The 16,836-nt window shown below is 39.2% G+C and overlaps 1 protein-coding gene across 1 annotated transcript in view; it reads left to right on the plus strand.

Annotated features, from left to right (window-relative positions):
- Positions 1–16,836, plus strand: part of PTN (pleiotrophin) — a 78,548-nt gene that overhangs the window by 41,163 nt on the left and 20,549 nt on the right. The window contains exons 2-4 of the mRNA XM_056481836.1: positions 13,196–13,305; positions 14,779–14,952; positions 16,011–16,172. Coding sequence (XP_056337811.1) covers positions 13,197–13,305; positions 14,779–14,952; positions 16,011–16,172 — 445 coding nt within the window. The 5' untranslated portion in view covers position 13,196. The remainder of the gene's footprint in view (positions 1–13,195; positions 13,306–14,778; positions 14,953–16,010; positions 16,173–16,836) is intronic.

The following is a 16,836-nucleotide window of genomic DNA, read 5'->3' on the forward strand; positions in this document are numbered from 1 at the left end:
GGTACCCAAATTAATCTCTGGTAGATGAAAACACATTAGGTAGCCAAGGAGGTGTCAGAAATATTCTTTATATCAGAAGGTTCTCTGGAATGGTATTCATTTGCCTTTTTCTGGTCTTGTAGTGTCATGGTAGTGGAGTAGTTGGGATCTGGTCACTTATCAGAGACTTTGAAAAACCATGCAAAAATTCTTTGTGTTTTAACAATCTCAGGCAACCAGAAGATCCTTAGGTAAAGCAAAACCACAGGTAGTTTGGGGTGTGAAAAGAGGCAGAAAGAGTAACTATTAAGTGCCTGTTTTCCCTCTGCTGTCATCAAGTAATTATATTCTTCGGATTCCGGGGGAGGGACAGAGTTGAAAGGGAATAGAGAGATAAAGGAGTGTCTATTCTTTAGCCCTGGAGAAATGAAAATAAAGAAGTCGATTGTGATTTTTTTGATACTGAGACAGCAGCTGTGATTGTTGTGGGAAGAGCAAGGAGGGGGAAAATTGCAGCAACAAGTGGCTTAAAATGTCTTTTTTCAGTTAAGATCTGGAAATATAGTTGAATTAACTGAAATAGGAGTTGGTTTGGGTTTTGTTTTGTTTTTCCAGCCTCTCAGCTGGAGAAGGTCAATTGAAGATGCCGTTGCGGAGCTGTATTAGTTATCAGTTCAGAGCCCACACTTGCTCAGACCCACAAAGAGTGAAAGAGAGAAAGAAAATGTGTGTGTTGTGGAGAACAACAAAATAAGAGCTTGGGGAATGAGAGGAAACTGATTTCAACAGCAATGTTAATTTCAAAAATCTCATTTCTAAGACAACTTTTGAAGTCCAGGGCTAAGAAAATTATCTCTGTACACTCACTGGGGACCCACAGAAAAAATAGCAACCACCCCTTTTACATTAAAGAAATGTAATGTTTTTTTTTGATAGCACAGCATGCTTTTTCATCCCTTGTAGATATAGCTGGTTTCTTAACATCAGTTTATGATACTGAATGGGGTTTTCTTTTGTTGCTAGGTTGTTAGTTCGGTATTTTCTCCTTCTCAGTTATTACTGTTTAGAAGTATTAGATGTATTCCCTAGGCTTTCTGAAATATAAAATCACTTTTTAAAAATTTCATATTGGAGGTCTGGAAAGAGAGAAGCATAGCATTTTTAATCCCCTTGAAAATTTTGACCATTTCCAGATTTTTAATTCTTTGGCCTTTTAACCATCAGTGCTGCCTGTTGTGTTTGTTTAGCACTATGTTTCCAATTACTACACTTTAAGGAAGGAACTATTTGCTACCATTATGTCTTTTTCACAACCGTATTGCATGAATGTTAAATTCTGACCCCTGAATATGACACCTTTTATAACTGATTCATTCTTCTTTGATCAGATAAAAGATTATAAGGATGTGGTTTGGCAAAATTTTGCCTAAAACTTGCAATAAAGGAATTGCATATAGATGAGAGAGAGAGCGAGCAAGAGCGAGACAGAGCAAGCTGGCTAATGAGAAGTTCAAACAGAGGTTCAAATTTCTAGTTTGGATATTGTGTTGCAGAAGTATCTGTAGAGTCTGCCGGTGAGAAGCAGTAGGATCCTCTGTATAGCTTGTGTAAAATTATTTTTTTTTATGGAAGGGGATGCAGTTGTATAGTAGTAAGCTTACAAAAACATGCATAAATTTCTTTTAATTCATAAGAATGCTTTCAAAGACTTGGTATCCTGTAAAATCCGATTTTTCTCCCATGAAACATTTTGGGAAAATGAAAGAAATGTTCCATCTCTATTTGTTTTCCATTTTCTTGAGTCTTGCACCAGTCTAAATAATGCTCAGCATTTAAAGGCAGAATTCATGTACCTAGGGGTATCTGTTATTAACTTGAACTATTCATTTGTGTCTGGAGAACTAGAAATATAAAATATCCACAGCTTGTATATTTGCCTTAGTCTCAGCTAAGCAAATATCAAAGAATAGGGGAACTGTTATCCACAATGGAATTAATTAGTTTACTTACTTAAACAAAACTAGATGAGATGTGTTAATAGGTCCTTGGTTTGGTGGATTTTTTTTGGTTTGGTTTTGTTGTGGGTTTTTGTTTTTTCTTTTATGTTTATAATTTACTTCAGGCATGTAACTCTTGGTTCCCGACTTCTTTTTATGGCATTGGCATTGTTTACTGACCTCATTGCTCGTTTTTCTGGTCCTTAATAATGTCCATGTTGAAAAGAGAACATAGAATAACATAGAATGAACATGTTGAAAAAGGTTGTCCCTGACATGCACACTGCAATTTTTGAAAGTAAGTGTTTGACTTGGACTTATCAGAAGGATCATGCTATGATTTTTTTCCTTTTTAGCTAACTGTTTAATTCTTGCTTTTTCTTATGGTACCCTGTGCTGTAGCTTGTATAAATGCTAGTTTAAAAAAATACAGAAAGTTTGCCAAATATAATTTCTGCCTTCTAGGGCTTTCTCACTTCTCCTGGCTAATCTGTAGCCACAAACAGATAGTTACACTCAATTTTATGTTTTTCAAATTAGCCACCATAGTGCACAATAAATTGCTGCTTACCCAATCCTTCCAGCACTGGCTCACCTTGAAGCGATTGCCTCTTCCCTGCCAGTTGCTGCTTGCCAGCTTTTCTCCTTCTCCATAGAGGAAGAGCATTGCTGGAGGTGCTTCCATGTGTGGTGGCCCCTCTCTCTACCCTCAAATGGAAGCAAGGCAGAGGAAGGAAAAAAGAAAAGCTGAAAAGTGGCTGCTGGTTGAAACTCCCTGATTTTCTTATCATTTTGCCAGGCAGGACGGCCAGTCAGCTGCATTGGGTTGTATGTTTCGAAATGGGGACCCGAAGGCTCTTGTTAGGATGCTGCCTCTGCTCCAGGCATAAAATGCAGGGAACTTATTTTCAGTTTTCTACATGGCTTTGAACTGTCTTGTTAGCGCACAGGCCCAGAGTACTGGCATCCAGTGTTTGGTGTTAATGATGGAGCTGCCAAAATTTCATTACTATGGGCCAAGAGGAAACCAAGCTCTCTCAGAAAAGTCACAGAAGTATGCAAAATGTGCACACAGGTTTTTCTTTTGGCTGCCGGTCTCTGAATTAATATGGGGGAGTTTTTGATACACCAACCAACCCACTCTCCCCTACCCACCCAAGCATAAAATATAATTTCATTAATTAATTTGCCCAAAGAAGAAAACATGGTGTTTCAACACTATCCTAGTAGGTTCTCTTTAACAAAATCATTTTGAAAGATCACTATTGTTATAAATGAGATTAAGATGTGGTTTTTCAGCCAGAGAGAGACCATTTGGCTGAACAGTTATAATTAAACATTCCTTCTTTCTTTAAATCTTGGCTCGGTCTTGGGCTTAGACCACTAAGGCTATAGTAATAGTTTTAAATGAACACAGAATTTCTTTGGTGCATGAATGTGTGATAAAATAATGGAGACTCAAGATTCTGTTTTCTGAGAAGGTTTTGGTGAGCTTTACCCTTGAGAAAGGATACAGAGAAATGTATGTGATGTTTATGTCTACTTTTCATACTCAGGATAGGAAAAGTAAAGTGAATGAAGATTTTGCATTGTAAACCACAGTAGTCAGGATGGAAAGCAGTTAAGGAGAAGTTGGAACCCGAAGCACATTTGGGTGAGAATAGAGAGAAATATCAGGTGTGGGTGGCTGTAATGGCTCTAAAATGCTGTTTATTGTATCCAGATGATTCAGCAATTAATGGGTGAAAGATTCTTGCCTACAGCTGTCATCCACAGCTGTAGGCTTGTCTGAAGCCGGCTATAGTTCTGGTTACAATGTATTATATACTTTGCTGAGCATCTTAATACATAACAATCAATCAATACCTTTACTATTATCTATAGCCTCTCATAACTACTAACATTACCATATTCATGTTATTATTCTTCAATTACAAAAAGTATGTTACAGTTTAAGCTAGAAGTTGTTTTTCAGTTTTCTTGCAGTGGAAAATTCTGAGACCTTTTTTCTACTTGCAACATCGGCAGTCTTGTTTGCCTGTGGAATCTTTTTGCTTGGTAAAAACATCTTCTGTTTGAGGTGGGTTTATCCTTTGCTCTGAGCCATAAAAACGCCTTCTGACTAACATACCCTTTGCCTACTTAGTTATCCAGTATGACTGGCTCAGCAATTCTCTTCTATATTAAACTTCCTTTAATTTCTATTCCTTCTTCAGATTCTACATTCAAAGAACTTCCTGCTATGCATACATATCTATGAGACTTTCTTGTCAAGCTTTCATCCATCCTAACAGGCCTGGGAAATTAATTGGAGAAGCTGGAAAGAGGTGTAGTACTTGAAAATTAAAATTATGGAGTTAGCCACCACACACTCTGTAAAGGCAGTCATGACTGTTTAAAAGAACTTGAAGGTTCAGAAAATAGAGAAACCACAGCAAAGAAAATACAGCTAGAAATGAACAATATGCACTAGATAAATATATAAATTAATAAATAAAAGCTATTGGTATACTCGTTTTGTTCAGCCCAGAGAAGAAACTGAGGGGAGACCTCATTGTGGTCTTCAATGAGGGGAAGTAGAGGGGGAGGTACCACTTCTCTTCACTCTCATGATCAGACATTCGACAACACAGCCTGAAGTTGTTTGGAAGAGGTTTAGGTTGGGTAATCAGGAAGAAGTTTTTCCCCTGGAAGGATAGGCATTGAACAGGCTTCCCAGGGAAGTGGTGCCAGCACCAAGCCTGTGTTTGTACAATGCTCTCAGGCACATGGTGTCGTTCCTGGGGTGTGCTGTGCAGGGCCAGAAGGTGGAACTGATCATTCTGATGAGTCTTTTCCAACTCATGTATTCTATGATTCTGTGATGCACAAGACAGTTTTGAGTCATGTGAATCTTATCTTGGAGGAGTATGGAAAAGCATCTACTAGCTTTGTGTCATCCCAAAGTTAGATGTGGATAACTTTAGTTAGAGGCCATTGTGTTATTACGCATGGGTGAAATAGAAAGATATATTTCGTTACAGAAAGGTTTATCTTCCAAAACTTAACTTAGAAGGTAAATGATGCTAACAGTATTAGGGGCTAAGCATTTGTTGATGTGATTTCTTCACTGCCTACCACAGGAGTATAAAAAGTTGAAGTACTTTGGAATTAAATTCAGTATGACCTTACATTTCATCTTAAAGTTTATCCCTAAAAATAACCATTTTTATCTAGTGTTAGCAAGCTGATCTACTTTATGTTGCATAGGAGCATGAGCATAGATCTAAGTTTTAAATTTTAAAAGTTGACTTCCGTGAAATTAGGCAAACTGGTGACGTGTGTAGGACTGGTGCAAGATTTTTAATGAAGGACAGATTCAGATTTATTTGTATTAAAATAGTAAAAAAATTGAAAATTATTTCCTCAAGAAAAAGAGTGGGAAAAAAGCTGTAGAGAGGAATTCCTTATCTAAGAGGGGATCAAGCCACTGAAGGGCTATTATTAGCTCACAGAAATTAAAAAAAAAAAAAAAATGGTAGTGATCATCCTATAAAGAAATGATTGCTGAGACTCACCAAAAACTAAGCTGGCTTACATCTTGCAAGGAAAATGAAGAGAAAATCTAGCTTTTAGATTTTATTTCCCAGTAGAGGAAATAAAGACAGCAAAGGAAATGTGCATGTGTGCAAAGGAAGAGGGAACATGTTAGAGCTGGAAGATTATGGCTCATAAAGGTGTGGCTCCAGAAGCATGTTAGCATTTGCCTCAGATCTGAATGGAAGATTAGGTACGACATAGGGCCAAGCACCGGGGGTGAATGAGATAAAGACCTGGAGAAACAAAGGATTCTTTAAGTGTTTCTGAAGTAAAACTCGCAAGAGCCAACTGCTTTTAATTTCTTTTGCAGAGAAAGCTTGTGTTTCCATCTCTAACTACTGTAAAAATGGCACGTGACATTTCAGATTGATTAAGACCATTAAACCATGGACCAAATTTTATTTCCAGGTGTTGTACAACTGGAGTTTAGCAAAAAAAATTTTACATTTAAGAAGAGGGAAAGAGGCAGAACCAGGTATCAGCAGACATATTCATCTGCCCTCGACGGACTGTAAAGTAGGGCACATTTTGAATAAGAGAATAATTTAAGGAGTGGAGTTAAATATTAAGTTTCATTAAACACAGCATGTGTTTACTGAAAGGATACTGATGTCCCAAACTAGCTAATTTAAAAACTGATTTTGTAGATGTGACTAATCTGGTACTAATCAAATTGTAATTTATTAAAGTATTTGTTGTGGGACTTGAGAGAAATTGTTCATTTAAGCAGGAAAAAAGAAGGATTAATGCAAAAGTTAGTTCCAACTTGAACAGGGAGTTTAAAGAGGACTCAAAATGAGCAGTGTTTTGAAGAAAAATAATGGATTGAAGGAACTTCTTAAGTCTGCCTCTGGGATGTGTTTTTATTCATGGTCATGGGATGAAAATAATAGTGTGTGAAGCTGGGAGTCATAGCTCAAAATATTGTCTACTGCAAAAGAGGAACTATACATTTTTTTTATATAGTTATGTTAGGCTAAAGATTTATTTTTAGTATAATTTAAATCTTAATGGTCTAATCCAAGGATTGTTATTAGTGTGCATATAATTATTGCAGAAAAATATTATATCTATGCAGGTGTTACAATAATGTTAACAACGTCACCACCACCACAGTTAAAACTGTTATACATAAACTTGGATTCAAATGCTTTTCCTCGTGTTATGCTGACCCTTCCCCAGCTCTTCTTATCCCTCAGGTTGGTGATTGCATCGTGTGGATGGTGGAGATGGTTTTGGTGACCTGTCATCATCTGAGGTCCTTGTTCAGAAGAATGTTCATGTTGCTGGTTTCATTTTCCTTGCTCTAGAATCAGCCTGGGATTGGGTTTTTTTGGGTTTTGTTGGTTTTTTTGTTTCTGTTTTGGTTTTTTGTTTGCTAGCATGCTTTCATGCCTTTCTCTCTCTTCATTGGTCTGCAATCTTGTTACACACAAACTTCCTAGAGACACCTTCTATATATATTGGAAACTATTTCTCTTTCTTACTCCTGTATCCAGCTTCGTCCAGGTCCATGTCTGAGCTTCTTTATCTGACTGTGGGACAGTTGTTTATAGCAAGTGTTTGTGTCAAGCTGGTGCACCATATCTTCCATGTCTATACTCCTCTGCACTGTGTCTCCACTTCTCTCAAGGCCTCTGCTAACATAATAGCCCTGCATTTCTTTATAAGATATTATCATAATAGAGTCATAAAACCTGTGTTGCTGTGTTTTCAATGGTAAAGAAAAGTAAATCAAATCAGCCACAACTGGTTGGTCGATTAGAAAAAATGCTGTTGCAGCTAAAGCAAATATGACAAAGCTATGGACAGGCCAAGGAATGCTCAGAAAGGGCAAACCTTAACAAGTCTCAGTGCAGAGCCCTGGTAAAAAAACTACAAAGCCTGTGGCCCATCATTAGCAATGGCAATTCTGTATTGGTTTACATGCAGCTTAAGAGTATCACCAACACAGCTGGTGTTTGGCACATTATGCTGGAACAGCTGGAGGATATGGGCAGGTTGTTATAATAATGTTAGAAGACCTGATCATTCAGAGTGGTAGATTGTACTCATAAGGACTAATAATGAAATACTTACTTCTGTAACTAGAACCTTGACAGTTGCTTTGGAAAGAATAGATGAAGGTGTCCTGGTTTGAAGGACAGGTGTCTGGCGATAAAGGCAGAAGTTTTCCTTTGAAATAGAGACCTTAATTCCACTCCCCCCAAGTATTGTAATTGTTTGGATCAAGGACTCTGAGGCAGAGATAAGGGGGTAGGAATAACAGCTCTTTTACTAATATATATAACCGTACAAGCAGAAACAACAGCAGTTGTTAAAATTACCAACAAAACAGAACAGATAACTTAGTTCCAGTCCTTTCTTTAGCTGCAGGCACGCTCTCCCTGCACTTGCTCCCGGTGCTTCAGACGGAGCAAAGCCCGACAGCTGCAGAGAGCAGGAGGGAGCAGAGGCGGGAGAGGGGACAGCAGCGGCCACGCTGGTCCCGGGTGGGAATGGGATGGAGCGGGCAGTTCCTCGCTCATCGTTTGTGTCCGGGTGATTAGCTGTGTCCGCAGAGGCAGGAGGCTGTAGTGGGGCAGGTGCAGGGCAGGTGATGGCAGAGGGTCTGGCTCTCCTGCCTTCGGCCGTGTGGCTCCAGACGGGGGGGTCCTCCTCCGAGCTCCCTGGAAACACGAGTGTCCTCCAGAAACATGAGTAGCCCCTCCAGAAGACACTCCAACCTACTCCTTTTGTCTAGAGTCATCAAAGGTCCTGGGTGTAACCCAGCCAGCTCCATTGGGATGATAATGGGAAAAATTCTTTAAATTGACACAAATAGAAAAACACTCAACCCCCAACAGAAAGGAAGAGCTTGTGCATAAAATTATTAACAGCAAAAAAAGCCACCTGTAAAAGGCATATGTGATCCTGGGATGTGTTGCATATGCCAGCTTCATTCAGGCCAGGAAAAATAAACATTTGATCACCAATAGAGCTTCAGCCGAAATTGTCTGAAAGCTTGTGTTTGGGAAAGACTTGTTCAGATTCAGGAGTACCTGTGTGTCAGTTAATTGTGTGAGTGCAGATAGAGTCACTCTGGCAAGCTTAACTTGCACTTACAGAGATCCAGAGGTCTAGGAAGAACAGCATTGAAATGCCTGTGCTGCCTTGGGCTGCCCACTTGAGTGGGATTGTAAAATGGATTGGGTTGGGTGTATTGTGGGATTTAGAGTGGGAGGCTCAAGCTCTGCACAAAAGATCCCTTAAACTGCAGCCATGGAGTGATTTCTGCCTGATTCTCTTTCTGAGGCTCAACACGTAATTGAAACCATGGATGGATGGTTGATGAAGTCATTAATTCTCTGACTGCCTGCCACTTTTAGTTTTCCATTTATTTTTTACTCTCAAGCACAAATTAACTGTGAAATCAACTGTAACACTGAAGTAATTCCTATGCCTTATTTTTGCTGCAAGAAGCCACTTGCTATGGTGTATTTCAACTGGTCTTCAATTCTCCCTTCATTATGCACTTCATGCTTTTTTCAACACTCAGGTTTAGTGTTTAACTATCATTAACCACTCAATTTCTTCTCTCTTTCCTGCTTTGCCCTTTATGTGAATATTCACTCTCTTTTCCTCATGTTGTTCCAACTTCCCATTTAAACTGTTCTAAACTCTTTCTTTCTCTTTACCTTTCCTCTCTTCTGAAGTTTCCTGTAGCAGCCCAAACATTAAAAATCTCTTTTCTTTTTTCGACTTTTATCTTTGTCTTTCTGTGATTGTAAAAACCCCTGCCATTTGTTTAAATACTACCACGTTGCTTTGTTTAAGGAGAGTCATGCAGGATTTTAGAGATGCTTTGCTCTCATGGCATGATTTACCTGTTGCAGTTGGTGTACCCAGAAGGCTCATTACAAAAATCAAAATATCCAGGAGGAGTCCACTTTGGATGCAGTGTAACATTTTTTATTAGCAGTTCTGGTTGTTCTTTAAATCAAAGGCTCAACAGAAAACGTTATCAAATAATCTAAAAAAAAGGCAGACTGTTGCCTTTTGAATTTTGAAAAAGTAAACCTAAAAAGACACAGTTATTTTCAGTAGAATATATTGTTCACAGAAACGTCTGGTCTGGTGAGTTTTTATCTTAATCTATCTTTTACTGCCAACTAAAATAATCCCAAGAAAAACAGATGATTTGACTCATATTTGCTGGTGGATGGCATTTTCTGGCCTTTTGAAAAAAATACCTACTATTTTGTGAGTACTACATATGGGCTGTTTGTAATTTTGTGAGAGCACCCACCTTTGCTGTTTATCGTGTGCAAAACAGTAAAATGGTTTTCCGTGATCGTACTGGTTACATCATATTTGAAGTGTTGGTGTGGTATGAGGCAAGGTCTGTATTTGCACATCATGGCTTTTCACTTGTAGGTATAAGAAAAGCACTTCAGAAAGCAGCCTGGGTCTCTGCAGAGAGATGAAATATCTATATCTCTGCAGGTTCAGTGTTTGCATTAGACATTTGGCAAGTGTTTGAGCTGTAGGGGAGCCTTGAGTCTTAGGAAAACATACTGTATTAAGGCTCTGTGGGGTTTTGTTCATAGGGCTTCTGGAATGTTTCAGATTCCCAAACCTAACTATTTTCCCCGTCTGTTTTACTGAAAAGAATGTTAGTCAGATTTAAATTTGAGTCCCTTTCAAATTATTATGAGGCAGCTTCCCTAGTAACAGTTATCCGTGACTCCCAGTGACTGGGGAGCCTCTGGGGGTATGTGTGACCGCATCCCAGGTCCCTGGGGTGGGCAGTGAGGATTGTAGGAGGCAGCCCCAAAACTGTGACCATCTCTTGTATTTGGTGGCATCCTGTAGAGTAAAACCACTTGTGCTGCCTTTGCTTCAGCTTCTGACACCTCTCAGTGACTTGAGATATGAAAGTGGTTGGATCTCCTGCTGTGGCAGTGTAGATGCAGCTCTTCTAGGGGCTGCAATTTGAAACTCAGCTATCCTGTAAGGCAGGCAGTTACCTGGGTGAAAATACCAGCTCATCTATTGGAGCCTGGGTGCTGATGTATTGCTGGTTGAAGAGATATGTGACTGAAATAGTGACCAACCACCTGTGTGAGCCCGGGAAAGCTCAAGCACCCTATTTAAGCGTGCTCACAAAGAATAAAGTGGCTTAAGTCTTGTTACAGTGAACAACGAGTGTCGAGTATCGTGTCTGTCTCCGACCCGGCACACCGCCCCCCCCACCCCCGGCCCAAGCGATGCAACAACAGAAACAACTGTAACATCCTGCTGTGTGTGCTTCCATGAAATCAATTAACTCTGTCCTTCAACATAGGATTCTGAAAAACTGACTGGAAGATATGAAATGAGAAGCCAAATTATAGTGATAAGGCAGTGTTTGGGGGTGTGCAGTGTTACTGGTGGGGAAGCTTCCCCAAAGGAAAGGAACAAGGGACTGAGTGTGGAGATAGAGTGTTTTTTTTGTTTTGTTTTGTTTTGTTTTGTTTTTTAAAGTATGACAACTGTGTTTGAATCATAGAATGGTTTGTATTGGAAGAGACCTTGAGGACCATTTAATTCCAACCCCCTACAATGGGCAGGGACACCTTTTTACTAGACCAGTTGCTCAGCACTCCATCCAACTTAGCCTTGAACACTTTGGGGGATGAGGCTTCCACAGCTTCCTTGAGTAACCTGTTCCAGTGCCTCACCATGGTCACAGTAAAGAATTTTTTGTTAATATCTTATCTAACCCTACTCTCAATTTGAATTAATTCTTCTTTGTTCTGTCACTACACACTCTTGTAAAGGTCTCTCTTCATCTTTCTTGGGAGCTCCCTTCAGGTACTGGAAGGCTGCAATTAGGTCACCCCAAGCCTTCTTTTTTTCAGGCTGCACAAATGCAATTCTCTCAGCCTTTCTTCATAAAAAGAGATGCTCATTTGATTATGGAAAATTAATTTGTTGTAAGCTAAGCTAAAAGGCAGGTTGCATGTTTTATTTTTAATTGCTTATTTAATGTATTTATTCATTTATCTATCTATTTTATTTATTTCATTATTTTTCTGTGAAGCATGAGAGGTTCTGAGTGGAAACATGTAGCAGAACAAAGGGAAAATGAACCCAAGCTCTCTGGCAACTCATATGCTCTACTCTGGGCTCCTTTGAATTTGCTGGAAACAATGGTTGTCCTTTCTTCTTCATGGGACATGATACTTTCTTTTGAAGTAAATGAAACTGGGGCTAATGACAGCTCTTTCAGACATTTGAATGCCAGGCCTCTTGCAGTCTTCAAATAAATACACCTATTAAGATATCTCATCTGAGTTCTAGAATGATATTAAAGCCAGATACTTAAAAGTCTCCATGTTTGGGATTCCTCTCCTGCTTTCTATGTCAGTTATAATTATGTTGCATTTGAGGAAGAGATTGCCAGCAGAGAATACTGAGGAGTGCCAAATTAAATTTCAAATACATTTTGTTCTTTGTCCATGTTGAGAAATATTTCTCCTCCACAGTTGCTGTGCTCAGCAAATGAGATCAGGCTGCCATTAAACTCTGTAAAATCAGTCTAGCTGAGTTTTAAAGACCATCTTAGTGGCACTCTTACACTTCCTCTGAAGGCTGGTGTAACATGAATGTCATGGGTCCTGGTTTGAGGAAAAAGAAAACAGAACAAAAAATTGGACTAACTCTCCTTTATCCAAGCAATCTCTAGTCCACTGTCTTGGTACCTGGCTGCCTACCAAAGAGATGTCTCTAGGAAAGGGGGAGGTTGCTTATTTTTAACAATGTATTAAACACCCTGTGTTCCAATAAACAGTGCCAAAATCAGACAATGCAAATCATAGAAATGGGAAAGCGAAAACTCAGAATGCCTTTTGGTGACTGATGCTTCAATCCTAAGCAAATGTATTTAATACCTTTTAGTATTTGAATATTTACTTCCCAAATCCAGATTTTGGGTTAATTAGCATGATGTGGATAGCCTCTAGGAGTGTGTACAAGTCCTATCTTTGTGCCTACTTTGTATTTCAAACGATTATATTAATTCAAACAATTAATTTATATTATGAAGAGACACTAATTTGAGGGGAAGGAAGAAGTATGTAGCAACATGCCAATGACAATTAAGGTAATGCATCACATACCACCAATATAAGTTTTTGTGAAAGAAGCTATTTTCAGATGTCAATTAAGCCTAATAAGAACTTCAACCCTTGCAAGGTGGACAGTAGAGTATTCCCCACTTCATATGAACTAGTAAACTGAAAAATGAAGTGTATGTTTTGCTTATTTTTACAGAGCCAGAGGTCAGAAAAGAAGAGGGGTGTTCCAAACCTGTCAGGATCCTTGATTCTCCAGCAGATTTCTAGAAGACAAGCAATAGTTACAGAGCTTCCCATACCAAAACTCCTCCAATAGCATCAGTGATATAGATTTGGTACACAGGCTGGAAAATAGTTTAAAAAAATCTCTGAATTCTCTCCAGAGTGGAGATAATTGCCCATTCTGGCAATAGCTAATTATGTTTGACCTGCTTGTGTCTTGTGGTCCTGAAGCAGAGCTTCCCAAAAATGCTTTAGTTGAAGTCCCACTTTTTACAGTCTCACTAATCACTTTTTTCCCTCTCTGTCATTGATCTGCAGAATGCAGCAGCAACAACTGCAATGTCGAATGTTCAAAGCTGCCTTCCTGGCACTCGTTTTCCTTCTGGCAGCTGTGAGTACCACTGAGGCTGGCAAGAAAGAGAAACCAGGTAAGGTCCAGTCTAATTCAGAGTTAACCCCCAAGATAGACTGCATATATGTGAGAATGTCAAATACTTCTGGTTTTGTTATGAAATCAGGTCACTTGTTAACCTTTTGATGTCAGGGTAGGATTTTTGGCTGTCATGTTGTTCTGTGTTAAACAGGGAAACAAAAAGGGGTTTCCGTGTCAAGAGGTAGCTTGGCTGCCCCAGAGACTGGGGTAAACCCCTTGGTTTATCACATAGTGGGTATTGCAAAGCAGCTTAAAATCTGCTCTGTGAATAGTTTCATGCTTGACTTAGGGAGAACCAAACAGGAGTGATGAAAGAGCAGTTATGTCACTTGTTCAGTGTTATATATGACAGTGTTACACTGATGCTGTGTGATGTGGAAATCCTCTGACAAAGAATTGTGCTAACATGCTGCAGTACTTGTTTTCTGTCAGTGATGAACTTAGACCTCATTATAGGAGAAACCGGCCCGGGGTGGAAAATTCATATCTGTCAAACTCAGTTTTGATATTTTTTAAGGAAAGTATTTTTGGGTGGTTTTCCTGAAGTCTTATTATTTTCAGGCAACTTATACACCAGATAATATGAACTATGAGTCTATCAGAATTAGTGTTCCCAGTAAAAAAAAACAAAAAAAACAGCTTTTTAAGCATTTTGGCTTTGTGGAAATATGGGGAAATGCTAACATAAACATGCAAGACCTAGAAGAAAAATAATTTGATATAAGTATATTTATAGTTACTTGTGATGTTTTAGGGGCCTAAGTAATTATTTTTTGAATCCTTTGGTTTGATAACATTGCTGTCTTTTCTCATATTTAGGATCTAAATAAAATCATGATCCATACTTTTTTCCCTGAGCAACAAACCCACCTGAATTAACAGCACTTCGAGTATACTTTTTCCATGTACCTCCTTTGCCTTTGAAGTTTTATTCATATTCTGATATAAAATGTGATATGGTATAGCAGATCAAAAGTTTGCATCCCACGGTTGCTTTCTGGAGGTGCTCAAATCCTCTGATACACAATGCCAGCGCATACATTTCTCATTGCCTAGTGTATAGGGCTTCAGCTGGAAGTGATGATATTTGCATGCCACCAGCTACTGGACATAGAGGAGTGTCCTTTCTGACTGAGAGCCCTCCTGCATGTTTTGGTCAGTGATCCTTGTGGGTTTTTAGATTTCTGAGGATGAGAATTCACTTGAGAATATCCAAATGGAATAGTAAACATGGCAGTGGGGCTGAATTTGAATGATCATCCTGCTTTGGACTTAAAAGGACTGACCTATCTCTGCAGAATTGTGGAGAGGATGTCAGACCTTTTGCTTTTAAGGAAATCGTGTTACAAATGTCTTCCTCACTCACCCTTCCAGGTGCTGTGATTTTGGTTAAGTTTGGTTAAGGCAACTTCCCTGTAGGCTCTGGGTATTAACCACTTCTCTGGCTTGATTCCTTGTCTTCATCCAGAGAAAAAGGCAAAGAAGTCTGACTGTGGGGAATGGCAGTGGAGTGTCTGCGTGCCCACCAGTGGTGATTGCGGCCTGGGGACTCGCGAGGGCACTCGCACTGGAGCTGAGTGCAAACAAACCACCAAGACCCAGAAGTGTAAGATTCCCTGCAACTGGAAGAAGCAATTTGGAGGTCAGCATCACTCTCTTGAGGGATTTACTTTGGTTTTTATTTTGAATATAAAGCAGGAAGCCTGTGTTTTCTGCTTAGTTCTGCAGATGTCTTGGTGAAGGCATTAGACCTGTATTTCAGGTTCATCAGAGCTAGAACATTCAGGGTGTCAGAAGACAGCTTCCATAGAGCTCCTCTACACAGAATCCCTATAACTTACTGGTTATAAATGCTGCCTTCCTGCGTGCTGATATCTGCCCTCTGTGGTGTTTGTTCCTGCTGAGGGCAGTAGTGCAAGTTTACAGCTGTGAATCTCTGCGATGGCTATCACAGGCTTTACAATGTGTGATGTGGAGCGTGGTGGGCTGACTGCCCATGTATGCAATGACAGCAGTGAGCGAAGACCAGTATATTTCATTTTTATTATTCAGATCAGAAGGTTCGTACGTACTGGTTTGGGAAGATATATCAGATCTGTCCTGGACAAGATGTGTGTCCAAAACTCAAATTTGATTACTCTTGCAAGCTTGCCTTTTTTTCCTAGTAAACAGCTTGGATTATTTTGAAATTATTGTGACCTTACCAACAAAATCAGTGCTGCAGTTTCAGACTTGAGAGGTTTATGGGTGCACATGCATTCTGTCATTCTGTTCAAGCTTTATTTGGTAACCTCTGGCATCACACAAATGGAGAAACAACCTTATAGAATGTAAATGACATTTCAAACTGCTGATTTGTTTTTTTGTTTTTTTTTTTTTTTTTTTTTTTTTGTTGGTGTTTTTGGGTTTTTTTTGCTGTTCATATTCATATAGCGGAATGCATTTTTCTTTATATGCCAAAAAATGCAATGTCCAGGCAAAAGCAAGAGGATTAATTTTAAAGCACGGGGGAGCCGGGGGGAGAGTGCAATTATCACTGCAAATAATCTTTAAAGTTTTCTTAGGATTCTTTTCTTTGGTTGCACATCTTTTTGTCTGTAAGCACCAACTGCCTGCGATATCCCTTTAGACTCACAACATTTTTGTTTTCACACTCAGTCATTGTGTTTTAAATTTTGCCTTTTTTTTTCCTTGCTGCAGCGGAGTGCAAATACCAGTTCCAGGCCTGGGGAGAATGTGACTTGAACACGGCCTTGAAGACTCGGACTGGGAACCTAAAGAGAGCCCTTCATAATGCTGACTGCCAGAAGACTGTCACAATCTCAAAGCCGTGTGGGAAGCTTACCAAACCCAAACCTCAAGGTAAATTCCGTTTGCTGAAAGCTGCATGATAATTCATTTGAATCAGTGGGTTTGTGATGTCCTGCATGTTCCAGTGGAAGCTCAGCTGTACAGGATATTGCACTTTCATGGCCTTTCCTCACCTCTGCACTTCTGTCTGTCAGTGCTCAGGCAGGTAATATTCTTGAATTGGATAGCCAAGACTGTCTTTCACTTGAAAAGTAAGCTGAAGTTTAGAGCTCCAATTTTAACTTTAGACCACCTGTACTGTTACCAGTTTGCTTACACAACTAGACTTCCAGAGTAAAGATTCTTTTCATAACTCACTTGTTGGTAGGAATGGAATAATAATAAAAACATGAAAAAATATCCATTGATAAAGACATCTTTATTTGGTGTTGTGTGGTAATTATGACTTGTTGAAAAAAGGACTGTTTTCCTTCTGGAAATGTAGCATTGAAAGGATATTCTTCTCACTGCACATTGAAATATGAAAATATTGTGCACCCTTGGGGCTGTTTATTATTTCATCAAACATAGCAGGAAGAATAGTACAGAATGTATATGTTCAGTTAAGTGAGACTGACAGTATAATTCCTGGTACACAGAAAGACTTATGCCCTGCATTTGTTTTTCCAGGTGGCCCTTAGAAAAACTTATTTTCTTTCTAATCATTAAAGCTTTT

The sequence above is a fragment of the Oenanthe melanoleuca genome, chromosome 1A (assembly GCF_029582105.1).
Source record: "Oenanthe melanoleuca isolate GR-GAL-2019-014 chromosome 1A, OMel1.0, whole genome shotgun sequence".
In the NCBI taxonomy this organism is placed as follows: Eukaryota; Metazoa; Chordata; class Aves; order Passeriformes; family Muscicapidae; genus Oenanthe; species Oenanthe melanoleuca.